Source organism: Pempheris klunzingeri, chromosome 11 (assembly GCF_042242105.1).
Source record: "Pempheris klunzingeri isolate RE-2024b chromosome 11, fPemKlu1.hap1, whole genome shotgun sequence".
NCBI lineage: Eukaryota > Metazoa > Chordata > Actinopteri > Acropomatiformes > Pempheridae > Pempheris > Pempheris klunzingeri.
Genome location: NC_092022.1, coordinates 4,544,337 through 4,563,342, shown reverse-complemented (window position 1 = coordinate 4,563,342; position 19,006 = coordinate 4,544,337). Strand labels below are relative to the sequence as shown.

At 42.3% G+C, this 19,006-nt stretch overlaps 2 protein-coding genes across 2 annotated transcripts; one reads left to right on the top strand and one right to left on the bottom strand.

Annotated features, from left to right (window-relative positions):
• Nucleotides 1-1,829: 1,829 nt before the first annotated feature.
• On the bottom strand, nucleotides 1,830-9,932 carry ampd1 (adenosine monophosphate deaminase 1 (isoform M)). The gene is made up of 15 exons (XM_070838927.1): nucleotides 9,914-9,932; nucleotides 9,052-9,217; nucleotides 8,763-8,907; nucleotides 7,632-7,797; nucleotides 7,301-7,520; nucleotides 6,639-6,768; nucleotides 6,069-6,263; nucleotides 5,811-5,942; nucleotides 5,404-5,567; nucleotides 5,101-5,227; nucleotides 4,524-4,687; nucleotides 4,145-4,265; nucleotides 2,965-3,138; nucleotides 2,474-2,584; nucleotides 1,830-2,250 (listed from the first exon to the last, which is right to left on the bottom strand). The coding sequence occupies exons 2-15, from the start codon at nucleotides 9,201-9,203 to the stop codon at nucleotides 2,095-2,097; spliced, it is 2,157 nt and encodes a 718-aa protein (XP_070695028.1). The 5' UTR covers nucleotides 9,204-9,217; nucleotides 9,914-9,932; the 3' UTR covers nucleotides 1,830-2,094.
• Nucleotides 9,933-16,857: 6,925 nt separating this feature from the next.
• LOC139209281 (ras association domain-containing protein 8-like) lies at nucleotides 16,858-18,374 on the top strand. The gene is made up of 2 exons (XM_070838928.1): nucleotides 16,858-16,960; nucleotides 17,047-18,374. The coding sequence occupies exons 1-2, from the start codon at nucleotides 16,858-16,860 to the stop codon at nucleotides 18,372-18,374; spliced, it is 1,431 nt and encodes a 476-aa protein (XP_070695029.1).
• The last annotated feature ends 632 nt before the right edge of the window (nucleotides 18,375-19,006 follow it).

Below are 19,006 nucleotides of genomic sequence, written 5' to 3'. Positions count from 1 at the left end.
CCTCCTTCTCGGGACAATTAGTGTCAAGTCATCCAGGAAATAGACAACTTCCGGTCACTACTTTCAAAAATAAAAGCCTCAGCAGGCGTGTAGCACAGTTGACCTCTTCCAAGTGAAATAACACAGCGCATTGTCTTTATTTACCTTATAAAGGTATATTCTTAAATTTTGACATTAGGCATTTTAAAGACCAATATATTTTCTTAGAGCTTAATGCACAAATTGAGTAGTAGCTCAGTGATCAGTGCTAATGAGCATGAAGGTACATCCACAATGATAGAAGTGTTAGAGGACTAGTTTTTTAGTTTTTATTTGTCACCATTGTTCACTTACCCCAGTAACTTATTTTAATGTGCATCTTAAAATCCATTTTAAACACTTGCTTTTATGTGATGTAGTCTTTGTTTTTATGCTTTTTGTTTTTGATTGTTAATCACTAATGCATTTATCTACATGTGCATTCTTTATTTTTACTATGTGTGTCTTCTTCCTCCTGCCCTCTCTCTACTGTTTTTTTTTTTTGGCTTTTTTTCCCCTTTTTTCACCTCACTACTGCTGTTTGGTTTCACTTTATATTGCTTTCTAAACTCTGTTTTTAAATGTTAATTAATTCAAATTAATATCATGATGATGATGGTTATTGTTATTATTATTAGTAGTAGTATCATTATTATCATCATCATCACTATTATTATTATTATTTACCTCCCATTATTAAATGTCTGTTTTATTTTTCAGTGACAGAGACAGACCTCATTGTAGACTAATGCCAAACTCTGAAGCTGCTTTTTTTTTTTTTTACAACTCACTTATAACTCAGGCTGCACTCATTTTGTAGGCAGGTCAGAGTCACTTCCGGTGTTACTCCGGGTGTCTCTGCGCAGCTTGTCGCAGCTGTGACTGTGAGAAAGTTTGGTAGAATCCTCCCGATCCGAGAGAGAGAAGACGTCATCACATCAAGTCCCGCAGCTGTCAACGATGAATAAATACTGTTGTCTTCAAGTGTCCTGGGAAATATGGACACCGCGTTATGAGCTCCATCTGCGCGCCTCCACGAGTCAATAAATACGACTGGGGCTTTATTTTTCATTTATAGGGCCACAAGATGTTAAGTTCTGGTGCAGGAAAGTGATGGAAAACACACTGTATAAGTGATGCGCTTATTAAATTGCCTCAAAACATCATTTGATTCGCCTAAATCCAACCGATGTAAAGTCTAATAAATGTCTGTTTTGCAGCAGATGCCATTTATCCCCTTGATTTTGAATCTCACTGAAAGAATCAATGCACCTGAGCAGAGTCTCACAGCATATCCCACACATTAGTTCAGTTGTTTCAGACAAACCCAGGGCCACAAATCTACGCCTTAAAATGAGGATCAGTCTTGAACTCCACTGTTTAGTCACGACTTCCAAATGGATCTCAGACTTGATCTCCATCCGGGTTAAATGTGAACTCAATCCAGCTACAGCAAATATTGACTTTGCCATCCCAGTTTGGATGTTCAATAATGTGAGGGGTGTGTCTTCGAGGGGAGATGGCAGACATCCTGGAGGCTCTGCCAATAACTAGCATTAAAAGTGATGCATTATGCAACAGCACAAGACTAAAACCACTTTTGGTACACAGATAAAGACACAAGGCGCTGAATCAGAGTGCTTATCAGTCTGCCTGCAGCGTGCAGGTCAGAGCTTATGAAGAAAGTCTGACGGCAGCGCTTTCACTTCCAAGTCACACAATCAACACAACTAGAGGAGATCCTGCTGTCAGCTAAATAATGTTGCAGTTGCATGAAATGCATCAATAGGGCAACTACCACGCAAACACACTTGTTATGTCACCTTTTATTTCCTTTCATTCTTACACAAGATGTTTCTACCTCATGGAATACTCGTACCGTAATGTACAAGTCAGTTGGACAAGACAATTTTCAAAAAAGTTTCTTCCTCCAAAGGAGAGAACATCAGTGTATAGAAGGTCAGTTACTTTCAGATCGTTTTTTTTAAGAGTTACAGTGAAAAAGAAATGTAGAAACCTTTCTACATCGTGATACAGAGGAGTTTTGAGTGGGTGTGGGTCAGACTGAGCGAGTGTTCACTCAGTCTTCAGGCCCTCCTTGATGAGGTTGAGCTCATAGCACAGCGTCTCAAAGCGGTACGCCATGCGGATCTGGGCCACGTTGGTCTTGCGGATGTCGTTGCCCTCTGGACCCTCCTTCAGGTAGTTGGAACCCAGGCAGTGGACCTTCTCCTGGAACGCAGGAGAAAACAACAAGCCTGTTTTAGAGCGAGTGTAAAATCCCCTTCCACGTGGAACATGAAGCGTAATCACTTGAAGCTTTTAAGTGCAGAAAACACCACAACACAACAGTTTTGCACCAAAGACATTACCAAAATAAAAGACATTTATTAAGGCATTTATTAAGTTTGCTAAAAGCACCACCACATTTAAAGCTGTCCATCAGCTGTGTTACCTCATGAGACATGGCGCTCTGCAGCACGCTGCTCTTGGAGATCTCACACATGTCGCAGGTACTGAGCTTGAAGACCTGGGCCGCAATGGCGTACTCTTCCATCAGGGGCTCCTGTTGACATGAAGGCCAAGATTTACACTCTGATTTGTTGATCACTCCGACCTCAAGTCCCAGATGCTCAAAAGAGACCTTTTGGCCACGGCTACTGGCAGCTACAGTACACATGTTTAGCCGTGGTGCTCCAGAGGTAGCATACGTGTACGTGCAATTCTTATTATCATATGGCTAATTTTACACACATCTGCATGCACTAGATATGACATAAAGCCATTGTTGTGTGCTGTAAATGACTTTGCCTGTACAATATGAATACAAAGAAAGCTAAAAAGCATTCGTCTGTGGACGCACACAATGCAGTACCCATTCAGCACAGCACAGTGTGCACCATTGTGTACATTATCATCAAAGGGCCTCTGTCTGTGCGCTCAGACCTTGGTGTAGTGGAACTGCATGGGGTCGTCGGTGGACAGAGACACCACCAGGCCTTTCTTGTGGAACTCCAGCAGGGGGTTCTTGGCGTACTCCAGGAACAGGCTGTTGTTGCTGAGAGGGGACATGGCGATGGGGACCTGGGCCAGGAAGTACAGGTACTGCAGCACAGGACTCTGGTGGTGGAGGATTGACAGGCGGATACGATCAGTTTACAAGATCAGGTTCAGTCAGTTTAGGACATTATTGGTCAAAACCTGGTCATTTTTATTTGTTTTGACTCTTATTTTTGACAATAAACCCAAAAAAAAATGACTTACAGGCAAACAAGTAAGGAATTCATCATCAAGCCTGTTTTTTTTTTATTTATTTATTTTTTACCAAGTATCAAGATTTCAGGTTTCAAACACTGGCTCTAAAAGGTTATTTCTCCTCTCTCTTTGAGAATAGGTTGAAAAATACGATATATCCAGAAAGAGCATCTTGCTACTTACTTTCAGATAAATCAAGATATAATTATAGGTTTGTTAATCGATTCTATTGGCTCCAGCACAGAGAGATCAGCATTTCTTACTATTTAACATTCAGGGGCTGGGACAGAAATGGGAGAGGGAACTGATGTAAATTGTACAAATGTACATAATGTAAAATAAATGCTGGCAGCCTCACACAATGTCTGTAGTCCCAAATGACAACAATACTGACTATGTTAGAGTTTGTTAGGGAGAATTTGATTTGGTCTTGCCACAGAAAATAGTTAATGTTGTGACATTCTGAGTCAGTGGGTCTCCTGGAAGGCTCTCACAGTCTCTGGACGGTAAAGATAATAATGGAACATATTCCACTGGATGTCCTGACTCATCTGGCGCTTTCCAAGACTTTCTCGAACACATAGCTGTGAATGGATCTGCCATTTTAACTCGGGCTTTTGTATGAAGTATGTATGAGATTCTAGAGGCAGGCTACAGTGGTGGATGCTGCATTGTATAACAGTAAAGGATGTACAATACTTGACAAACGTGCCCGTAGAGAATGGTGGGTTTTTATTCTATACGCTGAGTGTGCACATTTTGATTCCGTTCTTTGTCTTTTTTCTTTTATCATGTTTGTTATTGGCTCTCAACGTCACCTGTTGAGCGTTCATGTATCGCTGTTTATCGTCTTCCTCTTGTAAGGACTGACCTTCTTGAGGTTGAGCCCGTGAGAGATGTTGTCAGCAGTCATGAAGGCAGCCAGCAGATGGGTGATGGCACCGGCTTCACCGCAGTGAGGCCTGAATGTGAATGTGTTCATCCCCCTCTGTCTGGAAAGCAGAAGATAAACAAGAATTATGCTGCACAAAGGACATATATTCTTAGAGGAAACTATTGTCCTGTGGTTGTCAAACATGCACTCACTGCGAGTATTTACGGCGGAGAAGACGAGATAGAAAGAAATAAGGTTTCATGGATATGAGCACAAAATGGCAGTAACAAAAAAAACTGACAGCATGAAATAATTATATTCTGCTAGCACATACTAAAAAAAACAAAAGTGCGTGTACAGGGACAAAGTCACTGACCTGCGGAGCTGGTTGAGCACAGCGATGTTGGCGTACATGTAGTAGATGTAGTAGGTGTAGGAGGGGTTCTTGGCGATGTCCCACTCCTCTGGTTTGGGGCTTTTGGTGGAGAACATGTGACCACTGTGCTTGGACTCATCGTCCACACTGTCGAAACCTGTCACCTACACACCAGGAGCCAAACCGTTAATTATACAGGAAACAGTCCTCTGGGGTTATTCTAGGGTCTCCATCTGTTGGACAAAGATAGTTGCTGATAATAGTAGATAGTTGTTAATATTCATGGTGGAGGCCTTTTCATTTTCTATCTACATGTCTGGTCATGTCAACTTTGCCTTCTTGTTGGAAATACTGATAATGCTGCAGAAAGCTTTGCTTGTTTCTAAAATAAAAACGTGAAAGTCAGCAAAGTCATTCATTCATGGCAACAAATTCTGCCCTTTAACCAAGACGTCTTTTGTCTGAGATGATGATCATCCCTTTACCGAGGAATGCATTGTGTGTGTGTGTGTGTGTGTGTGTGTGTGTGTGTGTGTGTGTGTGTGTGTGTGTGTGTGTGTGGCTGTTTTTGACTCACATGCTTGAGGAAGATGCTGAGCTCTGGGTTGGACTGTGGGTCGATGGTGGCCTGGAAAACGGGAAGGAAAATGTTCTCCAACATCTTGCCGAAGTGGGGCACAAAGTTCCTGCCTCTGAAGATGTCGCTAACATAGAAGAGGGACAAAACCAATTCTGTTAGATATGAACCATCTTTTTTTTTACAGCCGACAGGAGAGTATTTGACACTCAGTGATACAAATAATTACATAATTACAATAATTACAAATACAAATAATTGAATCAAACTCCACGGGAGAAAGAATCGAGGCTGAATACTTACTAGATCCTGGGTACTTGAATCATCCACTTGAGGTTTGGGGAGAAGACTCTGTGCTTGACGAACCAGCCGGAGAGCTTGTTCCACTCGGTGGGGTTGCAGCCGTAGATGGACAGACGGGGCTCAGCGTACTGGTACCTCGCATCCTCCAGGTCAGTGGCTACTTCCTGGTTTAAACAAAGGTCAAATCAGGCTCAGATCACATGGTCGGTACATAATTTATTATCTATTTGGCGGATCAGCAGGCTGCAAAACTGACAACAGAAAGCAGTGTAACATCTCCCTCTGTGATGTTGGGCATCAACTGGATGTCAGTTGTGTTACAAAAAGGTGGATCATTTCATTATCCATACGTGATTTTCTAGAATTGTTTTTCTGTTATGTTTCTTGTCTCTTCTATAGAAACTGACCTTGATGATGGTGGCAAAGTACTCTCCATTGATGTGGTTCTCTGTCTTCAGGTACAGGTCACGCAGCTCACTGGCTCCCACAGGGTTGTACTTGGCGTTGAACTTATCAAAGCGCTGAAAGGTTTGTCTGCCCTTCAGAGAGACGAGACAACAGATTCAGATCACCGAGGGCCGACTTCTGTTTGTTAGCTACGCATTTTCATTATTCTGTCTGTTCACATCTGGGGCCACTACTGCCCCAAGATGAGAGCAACGTACAGCGTGCACATCCAGGGAGTCCACAGTGAGGTCATAAGGGTGCAGGTTAAGGGACTCAAAGAGCTCCTTCATGGTGACCTCCCTCCCTTTGAGGTTGTGCACAACACGGTCAGCGTCCACGCGGTAGGACTTCTTGATGAAGCGCAGCAGGTGCTTCTGGTTCATGCAGGCGGCAGCGTGGATGTGGGTGTCCACCTGGAAATGCAGAGAAATGAGTGTGAGTGGGTCACAGAGTTTTGTAATAACTCTGTTTGGTCACAAGAGGGAGCTAAAGACACACACACACACACACACACACACTCACACAGGATACATTGCAGCAAATCAAGTGGGAATGGGAATATCTAATATCTACTATATTATCCTTAGATATATAGATATATAGATAAAAAATTGACAGTGCATCCCACTTTAGATCCCACTTCATTTTACCTATAATCTGTACCCATAACAAATCTATTTTTGTTATGTCCCTCCAAACTAAAGGGCAAGAAGTTCAGGTTTAAGGTTATTTTTGTGTCAGAAGCCATGTCAGAAGCAGCGTCCATGCTGAGTGATGGTCATGGCTACCTTCCTGCAGTTGTAGAAGTCCCTGTGGGGGTTCATTTTCAGCTCCTTCATCTCCTCCATCTCATTCAGCATCTCATGCACATTGAACTTGGACAGGAGGAACTTCAGACGACGGTGAGAGTAAGTCTTACTGCGAAAGAGGGAAAGTATCTAAATACACGACAGACATATAGTGATAGTTTGTATCTGTGAAGAATGTTACGTAGCTATAACTTTTTTAAAACTTATATATATATTCACATATTTACTTTGTGCATTAACCATGTTTTTTTTTTGTTGCTTAAGTTAAATCTGCCTTTACTTTGTTCAGCTTTGTTGCTCTTGTCTCCCTTTTTGTCTGGTTGTGGAAAAACTGAAGTCAAATTCCTTGTATGTGTTCACATACTTGGCCAATAAAGCTGATTCTGATTCTGATAGGTGACAAATGGTGATATGAAGCATCTTGTTCTATGTCATTTTGTTGTGGACCCCTGTGTGGAACTCCAGGACCGTACACTGAGAACTTGGGATAGATTACTTTAAAGTCAGTCAGTCCTGTGGGGTCATTTAACAGAGGACCAACAAGTCATCACCTGACGTGATTTCAAAAGATCAAGCTTGTACAGGAATTGAATACGGGTGAACCGTGTCACTATGCTTTTCAGACATTTCACAGGACTCACGTTGGGCCCTGTGCAATGAGAGCAATGAGGAAGTTCATGTCATCGATGAAGGTGTCGTAGTCCGGGCAGGGCATGTCTTTGGGCTGATGTTTGTCAGCCGCTGCAGCGTCGTTGTACACGTAGATGAGACCATCCTTCATACGAGCGACATATCCCAGGTTCTTTGGCAGGTCCTTGGTATCGAATGGGTCTTCCCCATCCTTTGGAGGACATGTGAAGACTGATGGATGGATATCAAAAAATTTAACATTTGGGATACCCGATGGTACAGAAAACATAGTGCATCATGTGTACAAGCCCCAGATCGAGCCTCATCTCTGTTTCTCCTCACCTGGCTGCACTTGATCTTCAGTTTTGAAAGTCTCTCCCTCGATCTCACGCAGGTACTGGGAGGACGTCCGTGGGAAGCGCTGGAAGGCCAGCCTCATGTACTTCTCCCTGATGGTCAAGGCACGGTACAGACCCTTACAGGACAGCTCAAAGTCATCCATGGTCACCTGAATAGCAGATGTAAGAGATGTGACCGATTTTACAGTTGCAGCTGTAAAAATGCCTGTGCAAACCAGATGTGGTAGTTAATTTAAGATGCATTCTACTCAAAAACAAGAAAAACCACCAGCTCCTAACTCAATTAATTACAAAAACACATTTATATTTGTTTGATGATCAGTTTTCTCTTCAAAATATTGTCTCTGTTTTGTTGGGGGGTCTTTTTCTGCTGCTGCGTTACATCAGAATCAGAATCAGAATTACTTTAATGAGTAATGAGTCATTTGCTCTCTGTAATATTATGCAATGTGTTAAGAAGTCAGTACCCCTGAAATGCATCTTAACAAACACGAGGTTTTAAGTAGTTTAACAAGAGAATTATTTCTCTTGTTAATCGGCTTGTCTAAAGTTTCTCTCCCTTTAAAAGTCAAACCCACAACAGTCATGAAACCTGAACTCCAGCCTGCTCTCAGATGAGCTCCATTCATGGACCCCCCGTCAGGGGTAAGGGAGCTGTGAGGCCACTGACCCACAGACACATATAGTCAGTGAAATTCAAAGTCATGTGAATCTGACCTAAGTCTAGTTTAGGAACTTTTCGTGACATGCGGTCACGTTTAGATAAATTAAAAGGCCAACACTTATTTGGCTTTTTGCTGTGTTATCTAATTGATACCACTCTCATATCTGTCCACTCAATAAAATGCTCCAACCAGCTGCCAGTCAGCTTAGCTTAGCATAGAGACTGAAAGGGAAAGTAGCTGACGACAAGACTCCAGGAAGTCACTGCACCTGGCCAAGTAAAACTAATACACTCCTGTGAAACATGATGGAAATTGTTTGCAGAATATAAAGAAACACACAAACAAACAAATAAATGCATAAATGAATTTAAAAAAAAAGTAAAAATAAATAAATACTACTCCAGCTTCACCAGCAAATTTGAACGAGATGAAAGAAAAATGAAGAGTACCCCGGAGGCGTAGTCTCCAATGATGGCGACTCTCTGGAAGTCAGGGACCTCCAGGTAGGAGGGTGTGTCCACCTCCACTGACACTACAGGGGCAGCAACATGGGCGGTGGCCCCGGGCACGGCCATGGTGCGGCTGCGCTTCTTGCTGTGGATCAGGACGGGTAAGTGTTTCACTAAATTGCCCTAAAAAGTTAACATCAGCCATGGGGTGAATTCTTTTGTTCAGTTTTTTCATGGCACTCACTAAAAAGTGTGAATGCACACACTGACAACATAATGTCCATCTCACCGTTTCACAGTATCGTCATCAGTGTGCAGATGATGGGCCATCATTTCATGGAGGATGGGACAGTCGTCAGCCACATCAAACATAGAGATCTCATCGCGGACGTTCTCGTCTTTGGTCTCAGACGCAAAGACCTGCTCCGCGAAGGCCCGCATGTTGTCATCAGTCTCTGTCAGGCACAGCAGAGGTATGAGGTGTTAATGAGAGAAATGCCTTCAGCTCCCATCACATCATGCTGCGCTGAGCTTAATGCCAATGAGGTCAGCTACAAACCCAACTTCTTGACTTCTATGCTGCGTGATGAATATGGTGGAGACGACACCCTACATCTATGACATAAAAATGCACACACCTTACCTAACCTGAGGTGCACAGACTCCGGCACATGCGTCGCAAACATGACCACAGGCCGACTCAGTCTCTATAAGTCTACAACTCTGTGAAACACAAAGTCCCATGCATACAGAGGAACTACAGCAATGAAGCACTGAAACACACATTTGGCTTGACTCATGTGGGAATATACCGTATATTCAACTCTAGACCCAATTTTCTTATCATCTTTCACTGTTTATTTTTGCATTTCATTATTATTATCAGCTCTACGTGGACATACGTGAATCAGAATTCATCAGTGTGTTGAAAAAACTGACAGGAAAAGAGGGTCAAGTTTCATAAAAAAAAAAAAAAAACACAATGAAAGCATGAGGGGCATTACGTGGTGCCTCCTACAGAGGTGGCCGCTCTCTAGATGAAGCTCTACTTGTTACATGCACTCACTAACCATGAGCCAAGGCTTTCTACTCTAAGACAACAACTATCATTAAAGTGATCTTGGCTTGTACTTCTCACACTCCATACTTACTCTGAGAACCTGATTATGCCCAGCAAGAAAGTAGCACCACCCGAAGAGAACCCATAAAAGAGAGTGTTAGAAAAGCATTGGTTAGGGAAGCTGTTAAACATTAAGATGACAGAGAAACCTTTACTGTGTATGCATGAGAAAATACACCAGATAACTGCTGTAGTTATGGATACGTAACATTTTAGTGACAGAGATTAACAGAGATTAAACCTGCACTGGGAAATGTATCATTATTAAAATGAAATACAGTTCAGAAAAGCATGCAGAAGTAGATGTTGAGTGTTTGAGCAATGAAATGAAACACTGGACCGGTGCATACACTTTATGGTAAATGGATAAATCAGATTAAGGTAGCATACAGTGTGAGGATGAATAATGGAGAAGACAAGCGACTGTTAAATTGAATTCAGCTACTTTTGAAATAAAGCTGGACAAAGAGTTGGTAGCTGCATCATCGTGAAACAGGCAGAGATGATTTTGTGGTCTCGGTTTCCTAAGGGGACTCAGTGGATGGGATTCCATGACTCTTTAAACATATCCATGCAAGATGCATTTCCTGTGTTTCCCTGACATTTCTCCATCCCTTCGATGGTTCAATAAAGCCAGAGGGTCCATTCAACTTTGTTTGTGCACTGCTTTGCTAAGTAATAAGCATTCATATTGTGGAGGAGTCGTCAGATATCTGGGAAAAGTGATTTATTAATATAAATGTTCACTTTCAGTTCAGCTTTGATTGCGGATGATCTGTTTGTGTAAAGCGTCGGAAGCATGAATATGAACCAGAGAGCTGATACTGAATGTGAACAATAGATTAATAAATGCTGTCCATATTCCACATACATATGGAATAGACATTCATTTACAAAAATCCATTTTACCAGGTTGCATTTGAATGCACTTTGGAGACAGAGCATTGGGCGACGTGACTGTCTCATATCCATACAGTAAACCATGCATCTGAAGCATTTCTCATGTTCCCCAAACTCCCTACTCAGCTCCATACTTACTTCCTCCCTCTGGTTTAGCAAAACACCCCAGTCAGGGTGGGACGGTCCAGGTTAGAGGGAAACAAAACAAATGTGATTACCTCTCAGGGCAACAAGTGAGCAACAGCTGTCCACAGACACTTTGGTTATTTCTGGGACTGTTTCTTTAGTAGAAATTGGTTTTTATTACAGTTAATTCTGCGGATCATCTGTGAAATGACCAGAACCTTTTTTTCGTGACGTTGTTTAGTTCTTCAAAGTAAACCTATATTCCATTCACCTCGTTTATATTTCAAAACCTCCGTAACCAAAACCATCTGCATGGCTAAATGCCACCAGAAGTAAGCAGGGAAAATCATTTTTGATATTTGGGTAAACTGGTCCTTTATTTTGTCGTCACAGCTCTCATCGCACCTCCTCTGTTAGAGCCTGAAACCTGCCTGACAACACAGGAGTGAAATCTCTGCAGTCACACCATTATACCACAACAAGTGTAAGCACATTTACAACTAACACCTGCTTAATCATTACAACCATCCTACACCTATTAGTTGTGAAATCATGCTCTCCAGACAGCAGCTGTTTAGTCCATTGCATTTCTATTTTTCACCCTTTGAAACATGGCATAATGTGACTTCACACCCTGGCCAGTTGCCAAGAGCCTTGTGGAGGTAAGTTTATTATTAGCAACCATTACAACAGCGTTTAGTACAGCGGTAACGATAGAGTTGAGCAAATTGAGCGACGATTGCTGCATGACCTGACCCGGAAGAATCTGCTGACAAATCACTTCCATCAAACATCCACTCTTGACGTTTTCACAGCCGATACCCAACTACTCACTAGACTTGTCTTTTCTTTTTACGGGGGGAATTCGGATTCTTAAAGCTTGTGAATTTTGACGAATCAGATGATTTTTCAAAATGTATTTATTTAATCTTTATTTAATCTTATTGAGATTAAGATCTCTTTTACAAAAGAGAGGCCTGACAGCAAAAACTATTCGCAAGAACAGTCCGCAAAAGAGAAACAGCCCAAGGAATAATATATTCATAAGAATCATAAAAAACATCAGATAATGAAGATCTGAAATCACCAAGGATGATATTAGACTCTAGTTTCTTTCCATTTAAAAGGTGCATATAACCTGAAACCATTGGCTGAACAATAATTGAACTAATATATGCAAATTCAAATTAGTCAGTGATTTTGGTGCAAGTACAGATCACAAAGGAAAAATTAAGGTACACAGCATTTTTATTTCAAATGGGTTTTTTTTCATTTTGAGAAAAACATGACTCCTTGTAATGACTATATGTTAGTCAGTATGGACTTCATAGTGGAACTATATGCATTTCAACCCCAATGAACCTGTCATTAAAGCTGTCAGTGCCTTCCATTGGAGCGACAATGAAGCACTGGCAAACAGGTAGGAATTTATTACCGTAACAGCTGTTGATATTACACACTGTAATATGCATTCAAAACATATTTGCAATTTTAGGAGCTCCAACTTGCTTTCTGTCCATACATCTCAACACACAGACATGAGGGTGGCATTTTGACAGAAAGGTCAACTTTTTCATGTGTTGGCCAAAACATAACATGGAACAGAGTTTGAGTACACTTTCAGTGGAGGTTTTCCTCCGTTCATCTTTATAGTCGTGTGTCGATGTCAAATAACTGTTTGAAAATGCTATTCCAGACATGAGAGTGCACGTTCAAACCCAGAGTCGTTCTGTCCATACTCACCTGGCACTAAGACTTTAGGCATGATGACGGTCTTCCAGCGAAACGCTCCCTGAGGACTGGTAAAGGGTGGTCTGCCACTGGCCCACTGTAGTAGGGAAGTGTGGAGCCCTGAGCTTCGTCAGTGCAATATTAAGCTCCCTTTGCCTCAAGTGTAACCAGAACCTGCTGTGCCCACACAGGACACGCCGAGACGTAACGGGGAACTCATATGTGTCCAGCTCTATTTTAAGTTGTCTATCTGCACACTCTGAAAGGCACAGCGTGCAGACAAAGAGACGGGTATGAGTGTACGTGGGGACTCCTATTATATAACACCTTGATAGCTGCTCTGCACGAGTTGCTCTGCACGTGGCATGTGCAAATCAAGACAACTCAAGATTTCAGAGAATTAGAAAAAATCTGATTTGAAATTAATGACAAATTATTAGGGATTAGGGAAATATGTCTCCGTTTTAGCTTTTATTGTCTTGAGCCATCACACCTGTGGCTCTGTACCGCACTTAAGCTGCGTGGTGCTTTGAGCTAAATGCTACCATCAGTACACAAACATAGTGGCGTGAAGGGGGTATAATGTTTAGCTTGTTAATCAGCTTAGTTTAGCTGTCAGCATGGAAACGTTAATTTAATAAGATCTAAACACAAAGTAAAGCCAACGCTGTTGGGAATCTCATTAGTTTAGCAGGTATTTATAATAAGTAGGTGTTTGTCATGAACCAAAGTAGTGGACATATTTAAAGTGGTCTAATTTCAAACACCAGCAACTTCATTGGACTCCACTGTTGAGGAATCTTAATCGTCTGTTACAAAATTGTTCTGCAATCAATCCAGTGAACAGTCAGTAGCACCAGAGGAAAAGTGAGGTGACCACTGAGGTCTGCAGGATTCATCCCATCACAAACATCTGTACCAAATGTCATGGCAATCCCTCCAAAAGGGGTAGACCAGCCAGCGCTAGAGCCAGGTGCTACTAGCGAGGCTAAAAAGTGGAAAACTGTTATCCACCATACCTGAGGGCCTTCTTGACGGGCGGGATGACGAACTGATGACAGCAACTTTGCTGCAGAAAGGAATAAATACTAGATTTCTAAACTGATAAAAGGCTGATATGTGTATTGATGCTATTTTTTTTTTTTTAACTCTCAAATATCCAGAATCGGCTGGGCTTTATATCTAGATACAAGATGTTGTCATTATTTGCCCCGATTTTGATAGAACCATCTCTGAAACTTGCACCACTACCCTAGAATTTAGTTAAATGGATCGTTTGTCCTCCACATAGTTTTGAAAATCTAGATTCGAAAAAGTCAGCAGCAACACAACGACATACTACATACCAGTGGCAGTGTCCTGGGAACCACGGGATATGATGTCAACTGGTTTTTTAGGGAATATTTCTTCAGTTAAATCTTTTTAATGTAAGTTTGTGCACCACAAACAAAGTTCCATGCACCACCGTATCAGTTTCATGAACAATACAAATAAAACCCAAACCAAATCTGCATTGTCAGACACCAAAAGAGGTCAGTAGAAATAGGTCAGCGTCTGGTCCCTTAAGTAATGGAGTGTGCCCTAGGTGTTGGGAGGGAAAACCCTTGTTGACGCTGCACAAACTTTGCCGTTCACTTCTCTAAAATACTCTGCTCATCCTAAGACCCCGCTCAGTGCTCAGCTTGAGGACACTTAACAAGCCATCTATTTTTAGGGAATGTGATCCTAAATGTCAAAGTTCCTCTTATGCAAGGAGCGACTAGTTAAAGAGATCAAGTTGGAAATGGGCAGTCAGTCAGTTCAACCATTAGAAGGCGGAATATTTTAACTTCGGAAAACCTAAGGGTGAAAAAGACGTCTTGTAAATAATAATAATCGATCCCAGATAATCAATATCATGAGCACACCTTCTAACATTTCAGCTAAAACTACAGTAAACAGTTTACTGGTGCTTAGAATAAAACTATTGTAATATTATCTTGAACACTCTAGACAGATTTAATCTTCCCACGTCTGTCCCGATTAAACACACCTGTAAAACAAAGAAATTTAATTCAAATCCCATTTAATAAAATTAAATGGGATCAACAAATGATCTGACCCTGATAACAAGTTTGCCACAGGAGCGTGAACCTGAAGGACAAACTGTTAAAGGCAAGTGGCAACAACTCTTTTCTGCAGTCCAGAGGAATCTGACTGATCCTCGCTGTGAACCAGCAGCTGGTTAACATGAGCAGGACGGGCCACAGAGTCCAAGTTTGCCCGTCTCATATTAGCTCTATCATCTTCCCCCCCGCCCCCCCACGACTGTCAGACACTACCAAATTACAACAGGTGCTCCCCTGTCCGGCTTCTAGTCTGGGAGTTGTTTGGTTGTGTTTGGACCTGGACCTTAGAACCTGAGAGAAACGGTAAAACATGGGTCAAATGAACATCAAAGTTGTTGAACGCCAGAACGAAACAAACCCAAAAGAACCACCACCATTGGAACATCTCCAGTGTATAAATAGTAGCTGGTGTCATACAACAGTGTTTTGTTTGGTGTTAAATATTGCTGGTGTCAAGTTCACTGGTGACCACAGACCCCCTCCAAACGAATGCGGGAAGAAATCTGAAACCTCTGCTCCTCTGCAGACTTCTGCCATAAAGCAAATATTCCTGCAGCGTTAAGTGTCAAAATCTTTTATACACTTAATTGAATCGTACTTGAGTGAAAAGCAAAAACTGCATTATGTATTATTTAAAAAAAAAGAGAAATCTTCCAAATGAAAAATCCCTGATTTGATTAAATGGTAGTTCAGAATATTCAGCAGCACAGATTCACTGAGGACTGAGCATGTGCTTGGTAGCAATGGCTCTCTGGTTCACTGTTTACAAGTTCGGCATGTTTACATGTTCTGTGTGGATTGTAATCACCGTTCCTGTTGGACAGATAAAGAGGAACACCCAGATCTAAAAACAGCATAATCACATAATAACTGGTGACTGCAGCCAGTTTTACTCCACTAGTTTTTCCAGCACAACATCCTATAGGCAAGATAATGTTTTCATGAACAGCACTTTCAGGGAACCTAAACAACATGTTTCCAAACTCTCAAAGCCTTTATCATCACTTATAAATGCAGCTGCAAAAACTAAAGTTTGCAGAATTCATTTTATATCCACAGCAATCAATGTATATTGTTTTTGGTATTTTTGGCAGCTTATATCAGCCTTGTACGTTTTGATTATGATTATATGAAATTCCATTTTGTGCTCATAGTTGAAGTTCATACTTGTATTAGAAAGTCCTTCTAAAATAGGTTCACAGAAACACAGTGTTTTAGCAGACATGGCTGCTGCAGCTGTTTTAGAACAGAACAATCTGCTTTGCTTGCACCTTTGACATCTTCATATTACCGGGAGGATATTAATGAGGGAAAAGCAATGGTGGACAGTGAGGTGGATTCAGGAAGTTTTCAGTAGGTGGGGACTGTTGCTCTGCTCAAGGGCTGGAGGAGGTCACATAGTCATCAGATCCCTATATGACATCATAATGGGAGTCAAAATGAGACTAAAAAAGTAAAAAAGCTGTAAATATAGTTTAAGCAATGGCAGTACACAACCTCTTCGGTCTAACTTCATTGTCTCTTTAAGCACTGGTTGGTCACTCAGACCCGTGTTTAAAGTTACGTACTTCATACTTCCTTACATACAGCGATTGACAAAATGCCATCAAATTGTCATCTCTATGTTTTTTCTGTACAATTTCATGCGAATCTAGACAAATTCAATTTTGCTGTGTTTTTTCATGCAGCACGGAAACTATGCAAGTTGGGTGGGATCATAAACAGTCCACCGGGGGTAGATGCCTGCAGGAATTTTAATTGGTCTTAATTGTTCAAGTGTTCCTTCCAACCACAGCGCACCATCAGAGCAGAGAGATCCAAGCATCTGAATTACAGACAGGACAAAAAGGTAGGTCCATCGAACGTGTTACCTTTAAAGCCACTCGTAAAAGCTTGTCGTCTCATTTATTTTGGACGCGGTCACTGTGGACATCATGCAAAAATGCTTTTAACTGCCCTCAAGGGGCAGAGGGACCCATGATGAGCGGACAGATTACAGTGAATGTTAATGGGCATCATTTAGCTGTCTCCTCTGCTTCCTCTAACAGAGGAGTGAGCCCAGCACACTGACTGAGCTTTAATGTCCTTTTCAAACCGCAGACTGGGTACAATGGAAGTGAAGGTGTTTGTGGACGGTATCCCACGTGTTGTCTGTGGAGTTACAGAGGCAACAACATGCCAGGAAGTGGTTATAGCGTTGGCTCAAGCCCTGGGTATGTACGTCTTTGGCTCTACACAGTGTTAAGATTTTATGTTGTGACATGCTGACCAGCTGGGGACCATTAATCTTTCTCTTCAGGTCAACCCGGACGCTACACGTTACGGGAGAAATTCAAAGACTTTGAGCGGTGCATGACGCCCAATGAACGCCTTTTAGAGACTCTCGAGAAGTACGGCGAGCAGGCCAGGGAGGTCCAACTCACACTGCTCCACAACGGACCCCCAGTCTGGGATGAAATGAGCAGGACAAAAGTTGGAAGATACCAGCCATGCCCGCCTTTGAGAAGAAAAGATGCAGGCACCAGAATGCGGCGGGGCAGCGGTTCGCTGAGTTTGCATCGTCAAAGCTTGCCACCGCTGTCCTGTTCAAGGCAAGAAGCTGAGCAGCAAAAAGAGGATTTGAAAAGGCCTAAAAGGAAGTCTCTGACACTCATGGAGGAGGCCTGGGAATGGCTGGAGAGTCTGGGTAAAGGCAAGGTCTATAGTACTGCCTGCGAGAAGGAGAGCAGTAAGAGGACCGATAAAAAGAATCGTACCTTTGTGGATGTTTCTCTCATCGCTGATAAGGATTACTCAGGCCGAAGTAGCAGAGGCAGAGTCAGAGGTCAGAAAAGCTTAAAGTCAGACTTGGATCATCAAACTTCCTGCTGCATGGGGAGTCAGACGAAAGGTAAAGAAAGCAAACACTCCAAGAAAACTCAAGAGGTGAACACTGATGACCTGTCAAACCGTGGCACAACTGAGGATGAGAAAAATAGGCTTAGAGAAACCATAATATTTCAACTCAGTTGTTTGCAGGACGTACAGGTCCAGATAGCACACGTAGACAGACAGATTTATGAGCTTGAGGAAAAACAGAGGGCCAAAATTGCTGTGCAGGAAGCCCAGCAGAAATTGGTTGAAGAGGAGATGGAACAGATCAGGTTTTGGGAGAATGAATTAAAGGCAGAGGCAGGTTACGAGACGGATTTGCAATGCCAGTTCCTTGAGATGAGAGCGAAGGCTGTGGAGTGCAAGGCCAGACTGGAGGAGTACAAGCACAACATTCAGGGGCTCGATTTCTTTGTCATTCAAAACGTTGTCCAAGAGGATTCAGAGGTGGTTTCAGGAGCTGGTGCGAACGCCGTCACAGCACCAGCAGTTTCAACTAAAGGCCTACCCTTGCAACAATCTGATTCAGATGGGGATGTAAATATTAACAGGAAGTTCCTGCCCAGAGAAGACTCAAACCCTCCTCACGCTCTAGTTCCTCCCAGCCAGATAAAGGAGCGACGGCCCACCGGGCCCACCGAGCTGAGGGAGTGGTGGACACGCTGGTCAGAAGCCAAAAGCTCTCAATCACAGACTAAAAAGAAGGTGGTTCACCGCTCTGAGCTCACTATATATCTGGGGAGTACCAAGGTTTAGAATCAAGCCAGTAAATATTATCAGTGCTTCTTTAAAACACCAGTTGTGGTTATTTGATTTCTCAAAATGTGAGACACTGACCCTCCTGGTTTAGCTTGTATTCAGAGGTTGTATCCAATATTTACTGTTTGTGTGTGCTTGGGCTAGGATAGAGTGAGTATGGTGGTGCCTGCTGGTCCACAACAGCAGCCATCCCTTTGTTTATTCACTTCAGAGAGCCCCCTAGTGGTGATATGGGTTCCATATCCGCCCCCCGTGGTTCTTGAAAGAAAACAAGGTCACATCAGATCATTTTGGCGATTCAGCCCTCAGTTTGAGGAAAGATGAATCACAAGAACCATTTAGACTGAACTGAATGGAATTTAGTTTTTCACACTGGACTTTAGTTTTTCCGTCTTTAAGGGCGAAAGTTGAGAATTGGTCCTGAAGAAACGGATTACAAAGGTGGATTTTACCGTCCTCAAACTCAAATTATACACAGCTGTGCAGCTCAAGAGATCTGGTGCAAGTATTTGTCTTGGAGGGGAGGGAGTGGAGTGAAAGCTCTGGTGAATCTGTAAATTCTGTCATCTGCCAAGAAGCCTCAGTGGTGAATGTTATGCCTATGTACTCTTGTCTTTCTGTAACCACAG

Excerpts from the sequence above, each read along its gene's own strand:
- ampd1 (XM_070838927.1), bottom strand. The coding sequence starts at position 9,203 with ATGCGGGCCTTCGCGGAGCAGGTCTTTGCGTCTGAGACCAAAGACGAG. Across the intron at positions 5,943-6,068 it reads ACTCCCTGGATGTGCACGCT|GGCAGACAAACCTTTCAGCG; the intron begins GTACGTTGCTCT and ends GTCTCTCTGAAG. Across the intron at positions 2,585-2,964 it reads TGCAGTTCCACTACACCAAG|GAGCCCCTGATGGAAGAGTA; the intron begins GTCTGAGCGCAC and ends TCATGTCAACAG.
- LOC139209281 (XM_070838928.1), top strand. The coding sequence starts at position 16,858 with ATGGAAGTGAAGGTGTTTGTGGACGGTATCCCACGTGTTGTCTGTGGA. Across the intron at positions 16,961-17,046 it reads AGCGTTGGCTCAAGCCCTGG|GTCAACCCGGACGCTACACG; the intron begins GTATGTACGTCT and ends CTTTCTCTTCAG.